This window comes from Chanos chanos, chromosome 4 (assembly GCF_902362185.1).
Source record: "Chanos chanos chromosome 4, fChaCha1.1, whole genome shotgun sequence".
Taxonomy (NCBI): domain Eukaryota; kingdom Metazoa; phylum Chordata; class Actinopteri; order Gonorynchiformes; family Chanidae; genus Chanos; species Chanos chanos.
The window spans coordinates 24898028-24911007 of record NC_044498.1 but is presented as its reverse complement, the minus strand read 5'-3'; the positions used below and the strand labels follow the sequence as shown (position 1 = coordinate 24911007).

At 40.6% G+C, this 12980-nt stretch overlaps 1 protein-coding gene across 1 annotated transcript; it reads left to right on the top strand.

The window, feature by feature from the left end:
- The first annotated feature begins 372 nt into the window (after positions 1 to 372).
- Positions 373 to 9695, top strand: slc5a6a (solute carrier family 5 member 6a). Its single transcript, XM_030771145.1, has 15 exons — positions 373 to 834; positions 2702 to 2767; positions 3640 to 3691; positions 3844 to 3911; positions 4074 to 4228; positions 4721 to 4861; positions 5289 to 5418; positions 5566 to 5654; positions 5780 to 5892; positions 6106 to 6173; positions 6459 to 6545; positions 7567 to 7751; positions 8024 to 8127; positions 9266 to 9387; positions 9524 to 9695. Exons 1-15 carry the CDS (start codon positions 487 to 489, stop codon positions 9683 to 9685), a joined length of 1890 nt encoding a protein of 629 aa, XP_030627005.1. The 5' UTR covers positions 373 to 486; the 3' UTR covers positions 9686 to 9695.
- Positions 9696 to 12980: the final 3285 nt, after the last annotated feature.

Sequence of the window (12980 nt, the reverse complement as noted above, 5' to 3'; positions counted from 1 at the left end):
ATCAGTCAGGCTCTATTACAGAGCATGGCATGAACCAAAATTCCATGAGTGCACTGGCAAAGTCCACAAATTGATCTGTATGAAATTGATCTATCTGCACTCTTAGTTGTTATGTGTTACATGTTTAAAGAAGGTGATATACTGTGTGTGTGTGTGTGTGTGTGTGTATGTGTGTGTATATATATATATATAATCTTTCCACTTGGGTCTCATTTTTGAGAAGAAAAAAATGCTGCTCATGATTTTCTTGTGTTAGTCTGTGAAAGTTAACTATGGTGAGCAGTGACTGTTTATTGTTCACTTTCCTCTTTGCGATCTCTGATATCTTACCTGATTAAGTGAACAGGGCTCTATTCTTTTATCCAGCATACTGCAGAGAGCCTACGGCCAGACTGACTGTGTGGCCCTTTCTGACCCATCCCTGATTTGAACTTTGTGCTGTGTCATCCTTTGGTGCTACCTCCTTCACACACACTACCCAGAATCATGGGGGAAATGGTCCAGATGCACTTTGGTACGGTGGACTACGTCATCTTCGCTGTGCTCCTGGTGGCCTCTGCTGGGATCGGGCTGTTTTACGCGTTCTCCGGGGGGCGCCAAAGAACCACGCAGGAGTTCCTGCTGGCGGACCGAAGCATGAGCTGCCTCCCTGTCTCCTTGTCCCTGTTGGCCACCTTCCAGTCGGCCGTGGCCATCCTGGGTGCTCCCTCAGAGATCTACGCACACGGCACGCAGTACTGGTTCCTGGGCTGCTCCTATTTCCTGGGCCTGCTTATCCCAGCCCACATCTTCATCCCTGTGTTCTACCGTCTCAGACTCACCAGTGCTTATCAGGTAGAGTGGACAGAGTGAATAGAGGAGAGTGTGTCTGTGTGTGTGTCTGTGGGTGTATTTGTGTCAGACTCACCAGTGCCTTTCAGGTAGAGTGGACAGCAGGGCTGAATGATTAATTGATTTCAAATCAAAATCGCGATTTGAGACAATGCGATTAGCAAATATACATTATGCAGCGTGACTGACCCAGAATTTAAACTGTCCTGACAATAGTTTTACAAATGTATGACTGTCCTTGTGTGACAGCCATGCTCACCAATCAGAAGTGATGCAATGCGACTGCATATACGCCAAACAGCAACAAACACGTGAGACCCAAGGAAAACTTTCCATTTGTGGTGTGGAAAAAAGGCCTCCACTGAGCCAGAAGCAACGCTGGGCAATTTAATAATTATTATTATTATTATTATTATTATTATTATTATTAATATATTACTACTACTACTTTATTTATTTAACTTAATACAGTCACAGCGTTTGTGATAATTGTTGTATGTTTGATTGTTCTATGCCAATTAAAAAATGGTATAAATCTTAGAAGCAGGGTTTGATTTTTTCTTGCCAGTCCGGTGTCCAGAAAGAATATTTCAACAGACAAATTTGAAACTTACTGGTCACATTTCAACAACAGTCTATTTAACCGTTAACTAATCAAACCAGTCATCTATCTTTTTGGTTGTTTGTTTTGGTTTTTTAAAAAGACTAGGCCTAATATAGCCTATAGGCTACTAGGTAATATTTTATTTTATGCTTTTTTTTTATTGCGACAAAGTCCTCTGCTGCTGACTTGAAATCAAACGTGCCCAATGTGTCTTTGCAGCTTGCAATGCGCATAGGCCACGTCACTCTCTCTTCCTCCAGACGACTTAGGGATAGCCTTCGTTATAGCCACGTTTTCTATGGTTTTTTATGGTCATGGAAACCCTGGTTGGAAGCAATTTATATCTTTAAGGTCTCATCCTTTCATTAGAATATAGAGCAGTTAATATTTTGATTTTGGTATCTCATGTGGTAATGCTCCATTACATGTTTTAAATCTATTACACAGTGAATATTGAACTGAAGCTTGACTTAAAAAAATTATATTACAATCGCAATATCTCTCAAAAATATCGCAATTAGATATTTTCCCCAAATCATGCAGCCCTAGTGGACGGGGTGAAGAGAGGAGAGTCTTTGTCTTAGACACACTGGTGCCCATCGGGTGGAATGGACAGAGTGAAGAGAGGAGAGAATAGAATATGTATGTGTTATGTGTGTTTGTCTCAGACTCACTGGTACTTGGGGCCTAAGGGTTAGAGAAGTGCGGTTGTGACCGAAAGGTTGTCAGTTTGATTTCTAGGACCGGCAAGAAAATATCCACCACTGAAGTGTCTTTGGGCAAGGCACTTAGCCCCCAACTGCCTCCCGGGAATAGATGTGCTGCCCACTGCTGCTACACCTAGTGGTTGTGTGTGCTCACTACTGGTGTGTGTGTGTGTGTGTGTGTTTCTCAGACTCACCAGTGTGAAGAGGGGAGAGGACAGAATGTATGTGTGTGTTTGTCTCAGTAGGTCTGAATGGATTATTTCATGGTTGTTTATGACTGACAGTACACACAAGCAAGTTCATACATGAAATACACTTTTCAATGTTTTAGACTTCAGTTCTGAATCCAGCAGATGTACTTCAGCTTACTTCTCAAACTTTCAGGGGACATGGTAGTGCATGGTTATCAGCTGCTAACAGCCCAAAGCACTCATTCAACTCTTATACAATGTGGTAATATGAGTATCCACACGAAAAGAATGATGGTAATTTTAACAGTAACAGTAAAATCAGTACCCACTCAGTTGTCATTCTTCACTGTTCCTCTGTCTCTCAACAGTACCTGGAGCTCCGCTTCAGTAAAAGCGTTCGCATCTGTGGAACCATCACCTTTATTTTTCAGATGGTCAGTAAATCCTCTCTCTCTCTCTCTCTCTCTCTCTCTCTCTCTCTCTCTCTCTCTCTCTCTCAGCGTGACCTGTGACATCAGCACTTTCTTCATGAAAGACACAAACCACAGATGAAATATGTTGACTATGTATCAGTGTTTGATCTGAGATTGCTTTTGAAACATTAGAACAGCAGAGGTTGTGTTTCCAGGGTATCTGTGTACCTCCTGAGGAGATAGATCAGTATTTCCTATGTGTTTAAGAAATAACATTACGCAAGGATTCCCGCTTAGACATGAATAAAACACAAATGTTTCTCAGTAATGTGATCCCTCTCTCTCTACACATGTTGATGTTTCTTGGGCTCCCGAGTGGTGTGCCCAGCTAAGGGCACCGAGATACACTTTCTGACTGAAACCCAGAGTTCACAGCAGTATAAATCCAATGTGCTGATTTGGCGGGTGTGTCATCCATGGGGCACCCCCCCATTGTGACCTAGCAGTGGTCATGAACTTATATGCTTACAAGTAGAGTCAAGTGCATGTTTCACCACATGACTGTAATCTGCAGTTTGTGATGTGTGAAAAATAAGTTATTGTCTTCACACATGACAGAGGAATTGTCTGACAGACTCATTCACTGTGACTCAGGAGACTGCCAAGCAGCGGGGAGATTATGGGTGATTGTTTACTTCAGTCTGGGTCAAAACAGAAGAAAAAAAAAAAAAACAGGAACACAAAATAAAAGTTGATGTTGCACAGCTATGTGTTATTGTGTGTGTGTTATTGTGTTACTGTTATATGGCTGTGTATTATTTCATAACTATCCGTTTCCAGATGAAATGTACTTGTTGTTCTGAAGTGATTGGCTGCTGTTGGTGTTTCTGCAGGTTATCTATATGGGAGTAGTGTTGTATGCTCCTGCCCTGGCTCTCAATGCAGGTAAATGAGACTGAGAATATTCACAGAGACAACCTACAGGTCACCAGTTAGGTCAATATGTAACAAAGAGACATGCAATGTAAATGTTACCTTTTGTAACCTTGTGAATGTTTGGGGATTTTTTTTCTTTGTTTGTTCGGTTTTCTTTGCAGTTACTGGATTTGACCTGTGGGGTGCAGTGTTGGCCATGGGACTGGTGTGCACATTGTACACAGCATTGGTAAGGCCTCATAACGACTTCACAACGACCCCTCAATTCACCAGTGATGACTTCTGGTAGTGCACACACTTAGAAATCTAAATCATCTGAACTGACTGGAACCAAGAGAGTTGACCTGTTGACCTGACGGAATGACCTGCTGACCTGTTCCACCTGTGCCAGGGCGGGCTGAAGGCAGTGATCTGGACGGATGTTTTCCAAACGGTGGTGATGTTCGCTGGGCAGCTGGCAGTGATAGTAGTGGGCACTCAGCAGGCAGGGGGCATCGCTGAGGTGTGGAGGAAAGCTGAGAATGGCAGTCGCATCGCAGGCTTGGAGTGAGTCAATACCCCTGTCTTTCCCAAAACTAAGATATATTTACTCTGGCTGCTCAAATTTGGTCATCACATGCTGTTCTTAATGTGTTCATATCACATGGAAACAGGTATGTGAACCCTTCATCCAATCAGGAACAGCAGATAGTAAAAACAAAAACAAACAAACAAAAAAACAAAGAAAAAACAGCAAGATACCATGATTTTAAAGCCAGAAAAGAGCAGTCCTGATATTGACCATCTCCAGAGTGTTCACTGCTCTGGGACCAACTAATCAAACCAATCGTCTTTTAACAGTTGCTGGTACACTAATCTAGAAAGGATACCTACATATTGCACTACCCTTTCTTCACTGTAGATTTTGATATTACATTGTAACGCAGTAAAGTGACAGTGTGTTATCCCCTTGTGAAACACCATACTCTGCTCCATCCCTTTGTGATTGTCTTATGATTCTGCCTGTTGTGTGACTCTGGTCCTCTGTGTTTTCGGCAGTCTAAACCCTGACCCCCTGGAGAGACACACGTTCTGGACTCTGGCCGTGGGTGGTGTCTTTCTCATGTTGGCTCTGTATGGAGTGAACCAGGCTCAGGTCCAGAGGTACCTCAGCTCCCGGACTGAGAGGGAAGCCATTATGTAAGCATGGCTGCTGGAGATCTCTGAAGAACTAATGTATTTTAGTTTGGTTTAGTTCACTGTGGTTAAATAACATTTTCAAATGGATAACTAGATCATCAGTATGGTCATGGAAACTGACGATGCTCTAAACTTCTGATTTGGTAAATGTACAACAGTTCAGTAAAAATTTGTTCAAAAGTCAGTGGTTTTTCTGAAGATGCCTTCTGCCCTGTTAGCAGTTGTTGTTGTTTAGGTGGTAAAGACAGGACCATTCCAGTGGTCCTGTCTTTACTTTGTCCTCTTAAAAAGAACCACTGTAGAATAAAATGCAGTCATAGTGCATATTGAGTGGATAATTCTGCTCTTCTGCTGAACGGAGCACAGTGATGTGCTCTCAGGCATTCATTTGTGTGTGTGTGTGTGTGTGTGTGTTTGCATTGTCTAGGTCCTGCTACGCAGTGTTTCCCACCCAACAGATTGTTCTCACAATGAGCTGTCTAATGGGACTGGTCATGTACGCTCGCTATGGGGAGGACAGCCCCCTTGACAAAGGCTACGTCAAGACCAACGACCAGGTCTGTGTCACAACCCCACCTCACATAGCACCTTATTCAGGCAGTCTACAGGATGTAGGCCATAGTAGCATTGAGCTACATCTAAAACTGAGCTGCCTGTTGGTGTCTGGCTGATCTGTGGTTGAGAGACATTTTCTGTGTCAATAGATGGTGCTGTACTTTGTGATGGATGTGCTGAGAGACCTGCCCGGACTCCCTGGACTGTTTGTGGCCTGTTTGTTCAGTGGAGCGCTCAGGTAACATAGAGCACTAAAACTGAAACACAACAGGATTGGTTCTATTGATTCAAGAAACCATTATGACATTGCATTTTTGCTGTAGTTTTCAGTTCCTTATGGTTTGTTCACCTGCTTATTTGCAGTACGATATCGTCTGCCTTCAACTCCCTGGCAACGGTTACCATGGAGGACCTGATCAAGCCTCATGTTCCTGCAATGACTGAAACTCGAGCCACATGGCTGTCAAAAGGCCTCGGTAAGCCCTGTCACTCCGGTACCTTCCACACAACAGGTAATGTTACCGTATGACATGCTGTTCTCACGGCATCAGGGGTGGAAAATACATCAGAATGAACATATTTCAGAGCATAATGTTAAACATGAGGATATGGAGAATCTTGATCCTTGACAAGCAGTTTGGACATAATTATATGACTAAAATGTGTGTTTACCTCTTGTTTTTCTGCAGCTCTAGGATATGGTCTTGTGTGTTTAGCTATGGCCTACATTGCCTCTCTAATGGGATCCGTTCTACAGGTAAAGAATGGCTCCTGTATTCAGCCAGGATTTCTTATCAAAGTGCTTATATAAATAGATATATACTGTGTGTGTGTGTGTATGTATATATATATACATACACACACACACACACACACACACACATATATTCCTTTACAAATTTTTTCCAGACCCAGAATGCAAATCCCATTCTAAACAATGGCTTTGCTCAGTTTTATTACTTCTGTAAAAATGTCAAACCTGAGGAGTATGAGTCAGCTTTGTCTTGTTTCATTCATCCCTATGTCCCTTTGTTCTCCACAGGCAGCCCTCAGTATCTTTGGGATGGTGGGGGGTCCACTGCTGGGGCTCTTCTGTCTTGGGATGTTTTTCCCCTGGGCAAACTCCATAGTAAGATTGTTACGGGTCCAAAGAATGAAACTCCTGGCACCCTGTTGTCTTTGTTGTTTCTGTTTTTAGTCGTCCAATCAGGAAGTCAAAAGTTTAGCTCCAAAATTCATGCAAAATTTGGTACACTTTTCTCCAGGGGGTGGCATTAAAAAAGGGAAATAGTTAATGGTTGCCTGAGTGGTTCAAATGGTAAAGTTAAAGCTTTTAAGTCAGCCAGAAGTTCCAAAAATATTTGCATCAGTTAGAAATATTCTAAAGGCTATGCACATTCAGCTTTCAGCTTTTATTTGACATGCCTGCCCATAGAGTAGCAAAATGGGGGATGAGGTGTCCATTAGGGGGCGCTGTAGCATGGCAAGTATATTTCTGGCTGTATTGAATGTACTGTTATGTAGTTTGTGTTGGTAACTTCCCCTTTTAGAAATGAACAGCTTCGCCCAAGAACTAATACCAAACATTTTTATCTTATGACACTTTTTTTTTTTTTTTTAGATACGCATACTAGTCTTGGCTCTAAAGAATGTCAAGAGTCCCAAACCTAATGACTATTCAAAAGAATTTTGAAGTTTTTTAATATTGTATTTTCAGCACAGGTCAATTGTGTGTTGTGACTGTGGCTGCTTATAATCAAAATATCTCTATTTCATGAGCACACAGGGCAGTTGTCACCAAACTGGCAACACATATTCGCTATGTGATTCCAAAGAATTATGCCATGTTTGGTGATTGTCCATAACTTGAAGGCTGGTTACCTGTGAAGTTTGATATTTTGTTCGATTTCACATGCATTTCATAGCATTTTTCACTATTCAGACAAAAAAATGGCAGTTGGCCTTGATTTTAACGATCCATAGTTAAATATGGATTCAGTATGCCTTAAGCTAAATGAGAAATAGTGAAAATGCTTTATACCAGATCCTTGTTTCATTAAGATGTGATGAGCGGCAGGGAGAGTGATTTGGGCTGTGTGTTTCCATGGGGATTGTTAAGGGCTGAATCCAGGGTCGTGTGTATTTTCCAGGGTGCAATTGTAGGGCTGATCGCTGGCCTGATCATGGCGTTCTGGATTGGCATCGGAAGTATAGTTATGCGCATGTCTGCTGCACCCCCCCCTCCAGTGCTGAATGCCACTGCTCTGCCTGACATGGGAAACATGACAACCATTGCCATGACAACTGTCATAAATTCCATCACCACCAAACCCAGGTTAACTTCTACTTAATCATGAGTAAACTACAGCTAGTAAGCTTCGTTTTACAGCTTCAAAGCAGCAGCAATAAATTATTTGTAAAAAATTGCAGGAAGAAGATCTTCTCAGTACCAGCTGAAAAGATAACTTTCAATGAAAAAATATTCATATTTAGAATGGAAATGATTTTTAGTGTTAATATGGAGTTGTATACACTAGTTGTGAAAATACTGTGTCACTAACCATTCTCTCTCTCTCTCTCTCTCTCTCTCTCTCTCATATTAAACAGGCCCACGGGACTGCAGGCTCTGTATTCATTGTCATACATGTGGTACAGTGCCCATAATTCTACTACTGTTGTAGTAGTTGGTCTGATAGTCAGTCTCCTCACAGGTAAGGCAGGTTCTGTCTCCAGGTAACTTACAAAACACAATCAAATTAAGCACATTTCTCCAAAGTGTCTCCACAGAAATACAAAAAAAGGGATGAAAGATTCAAAATTCAAAAAAAAAAAAAAAAAACAAAACAAAAAAAAAACTTACAAAACACAATGCAAACCCAGCCTTTTCTGTAACACGCATTCTAAGTCATGCAAACACAAGTTCTGAGTCTGACTGCCTTTCAGACCACTGGAGTGTCATACTATCTTTTTTAGATCTACACTAAGACAGCAACAACAACAAAAAGAGTAGCTCTAGTCCAAGAATTTTTTGCTCTCGCCCGCAAAATTCAGTGTCCCGGATTTTGTTCATTTCAACCAGCGTCACTGATTTGGTGAATGACCACAAATTTTCAAGGTAGACATGAATTAATCATTGGAGGGCTAAGTGTGAAAATCAGCAGTTAAACTGTCCTTTATCTGCAAAAGATTTATAGTGTGGTTCTTTGAATTTTGAATCTTTCATCCCTTTTTTTGTATTTCTATGGAGACACTTTGGAGAAATGTGCTTAATTTGATTGTAAAGCAAGGTTTCCCAAATCCACTTCTGGGAGAACAAAGTCCTGCAGTTTGCGTTGGCATCTCTTAATTAAAGGCTTGTTTTTACCCTGGGAACACATGTTTCCACAATCAGAAATTGATGTGAAAGCCAGTAAAACTTCGGCCCTCCAGGACTGAATTGGCACACACATGATGTAAGGTTAGGGTGAGGTATAGCTATCAAGGTATGAATGTTGATTAAAAAATTTGCAAGCTAGTCAACTTGACAATGGCTAGTTTTGATATTGTGGAGATTTGTATTTTTATCTTTCAAAATAGACATATTACTCTGTGAAAGTGGAGGTAATAAATACCCACATACATACCTCAATCATGTAACTGTCCTTCCAAAGTTTTTCTGAAAACAATTGAAAAGATTCATCATTCCTTTTTCCTCCGTTAATATTCATTAAGATGCACATGAATCGCACTCTGCTTTAAGACACACACACGCAGCCTGATTAGTACATTAGTTGTTCGTACTGGCAGACATGGACTTTTGATCATCCCTAATCCTGGAGGGACTGTCTGTATGTTTTTACTCTTGCTCAGGCCCACAGAAGGAGAAGGACCTGACCCCCGGCACAGTGTACCCTGTCCTGGGGAAACTGCTCTTCTTCCTGCCTGAACAGTACAAGGAGAAGCTGTGCTGTGTCACCCCCCTGGAGGACAAGGTAGCCTTACCTGTAGTTTACAGTCAGTGTGGTGTACGCTCAATGTGTTTCACATATTCTTATCATTCCAGACTTTTCCAAAAGGCTTTGAGCATGTGTTAATTTGTTTGTTTGCCTCGTCATGTCTCCACTGTAGTCCAAAGCTTTTGACGGACAACCGTACCAGATGGCGCAGAAGGAGAGTAATGGCATTGCCTATACCAAAGAAGAGGACAGTTCCGAGAAACCAACAGAAGAAAGCAATGCCGCCCAACCATCCCATCGCCTGGGTCACGTGCTGCAGGAGACCACCTTATGACCACCCCTGTAACCCCTGACCCCTCCCACCCCCCATCACACAAGTCCTGAAGAACAAGGGAGGACAGCACCTCTGTTTTGTTTTAATTTGTTTTAATTTTTTTTATTTTATTTTTTCTACTCTTTCCCAACACTTGGGAGGCACCAGATTCAATGAATGGAGATCCTCCTCCTGACTGCTTGATTAGTTGACCGATAGAATCAGGTGGTGTCAGTGTCAGGATAGGAGTGTATGGATGAAAAATTCGGAGTGATAGTGAAACATAATGCTTGACCCTCTATGCTCTTGCCTCTTGGTTAGGGTGAGAGGTGCTGTGCTGGTTAGTGTTGTCTCTGCTGTTCTCTATAGTAATGCACTACGCTGTCTATGGATGGTGAAATCCATCTTGATTACGTTGGTACTTTATTGTACCGGTGGTAGTTTTCTCACTGGAGAAGTTGTCTAGCTATTCTGGCCATTGTGAGGGAACTGGAAAACACTGATGAAAGCCAAACAAACAGTTATCCTGCCTATAAAGTGAAACTTTGGAATTAATGACTGACATGACTAGATGTTGATTTCCTGTGCATTTCTGCTCTTTCTCTAGGTTTTCTAATAGAGTGAGGAAGTGATCCTCTGTAATATAACCTACAATGATAACTACAGTTCAATTTTAGTATTTCTGACTAAATAGAAGATGGTACTTTCAGTCTTCATTACATTTGTAGAAGAGCACCAAAACATTGTTTCATTCCTCAAAAACCAACTAAAGTATGAGACTTGGTGCCAGTAATGATGCATTTGGAATTTTTTCCCCAAAATGTTTCATGTGTACCCCATCAAATTAAACGTTGACTGTTTATTTTCTGTTTGCCTTTTGATAAAGCTGCAGATGCTGATTTTGTTTAGTGATGTATTGCCTAAGCGCAAAAGTGCAGAGGTTGATCTGGAATTCCACTCATGCCATAACACTACAGACTTACGGAGAAGGACATTATAGGGTTTTTTGTTTTTTTTTGTAGTGTTATTTCATCTCTTTCTAAGATGTTGGTTTGTCATTTGGTGTAACCATGTTAGTGAAATGTTGTGATAGCCTTGCATGTCGAATCTGTTGTGTTCCTGTCTTCATTGCTCATGAGAACCCATTGTCTGTAGTAAGTGCCTCCATAAGTGAATGTTTTGCATTCTTCTCGTGAAATTTGGTGATTGGAAAAGACCTACAGAACACAATGTTCATTACTGATGTATCTGAGATGTACATGCTTAGAGCGTCTAGTGGTCATCTTGTAATCTTGTCATTTGGTAAATGTCTCTGGATTACGATGGAAAGCGCTTGATTTCTCTCCTTGAATTTAAAAGGTTCTTGTTTTTCAGTATTGACGTATGTTCCTCTTTTTGCCTACAAGATCATTTCCTTCCCCTGAGCTTAATATGGATAGTCTGAAAGGCAGTCTTCTTCACCTCAGAAAGTCAAGCGTCACTATGCTGTCTGTAGGACCAAGGTATGCTCCTTTTTATGAGGCTATTAACTGCTTGGATCCAATTTGAAACAACCAGAGCACAAACAATGCGACCTCATAGTATTTTCAAGAGTCTTAGCCCAGTTAAGCTGAGAAATGTTTAACCTCTGAATACAGAACATTGTTGCACAACATGGAGTGACTGAGGGTCTTTTTGTGTGCCTTTAGGAATATAAGTAGATTTAAGAACCAGAAATCATTACCTTCACTGTTGGATCTGTTGATTTGATGAACCTATGTGGAATTATCTGAGATAAAGTTCATTGGCCAAGTTCTTTCATATTTTATATCAAGATTTATTGTTACTGTAATAGTTATATAAATCTAAAATAACATTAAGTTATTTTATATATTAGTACACAGAAATATGAGCTGTGACTTCTGATCTGTCAGTGCAGGTGTCAGTGTCCCATAGTCTTGATCTGAATTAAAGCCATACCATGTCTTGGTGGCGGTTAGGTTTACGTTTCCTTTTTCTCACTCTCATAGTTTTTAATCGTAACCTATGCCTCTTCCACCATATTGCCAATCTCCGAATCCAACTACATTGTCTCTGGACAGTGTTTGTTTTGGTTAGCCTTAGTGCCCAGCCTGTTCAAAAGTGTCTTATAGTGTTTGTTTTGTTTTTTTCCTCTCCCTGAGTTGCTGTATGTTACTGTTTCATTAGGCTCCAGAGAAAGCTCCAGAAAAACCCAACCCAGTCAGCTTTACATTTCTCTCCAAAGAAACTTTCTCATGTTGGCCTTATGTCTGTTGACTGATTTTTCATCATTTGACTAGATTTCATTCGGTTTTGGTAACATTTTATCTTCTGTTGATGCTTTTTGTGTTAACCATTGGAGGAGAAGAGTACACTCTCTTATCCCCACCAAAAAGCAAGTTAAAATAATAATTAAATTGCATTTGAAAATTGGATGGACTTTTGGCTCCAAATAGTTCATAAAAATAAAGAAAAAAAAAGGTTCATGATTTCCTAAACTTGAAATCAGTCTATAGCTGCTTGAAATGATAGAGGTACAGGAACACCAAATGAGCAAAACCTGATATTTGGGACAGATAGTATTGGAGAAACAGTGATATTTACAGATATTTTCAACCTTTGAACCATAATCAAATTGTAAATTTCGACCCTGGGAATATATGCAAACATGGTGACAGGAGAAACCTCAAACCATTTTAAGTGGAAGAAAGCTGCTTGATCATGTTTTATCATTTCAAGCATAAATTCTTTAAGTGGGGGGAGTACTTTCATGAGCTTAGGGTTTTGTCATTTCAGTCAGATGGTAAGATGTCACCGGTTATGAAATATGTACTTCAACTGAAAATGATTTATGATTAATGAAGAGAAGTACGGTGATCAACTTGTAAAATATATGTTTGAAGAGGGGGGTGTTTATCCGTTTGTTTGATCTGTATGAGTACCTTACTGTGAAGATGACAATATTGTAAGTTATTTTGAAGTAATAATGATCTTCTGCCTTACACTCAGCACATGGTACCATGGACCTTCCTGTCTCAGCAAAGGGCCCGCAACAATTAATCGTAAAACGGAAAAATTATTTTTCCCATCAGAGATCATCTGTGGTAGCCATATTATCGCTATAGGTCCTTTTTATGTCTGGAGAAACTTAAATGTTTTGACACAGGTCTCAGGATAGTCCTTTCTTGAATTTCACCCTGTTGTTGGAAACATTAGGAATATATATATATATATTTATTATAAAAGTCTTGTAATGTTGGGTGAAACATTTGATATTGATTTTTCTCATTCCCATCGAACCTGAAATAACCTGAAT

Coding starts and splice junctions, on each gene's coding strand:
- slc5a6a (XM_030771145.1), top strand. CDS start 487: ATGGGGGAAATGGTCCAGATGCACTTTGGTACGGTGGACTACGTCATC. Junction 3,692..3,843: donor TGCCCTGGCTCTCAATGCAG/GTAAATGAGACT, acceptor TTTTCTTTGCAG/TTACTGGATTTGACCTGTGG. Junction 4,862..5,288: donor ACTGAGAGGGAAGCCATTAT/GTAAGCATGGCT, acceptor TGCATTGTCTAG/GTCCTGCTACGCAGTGTTTC.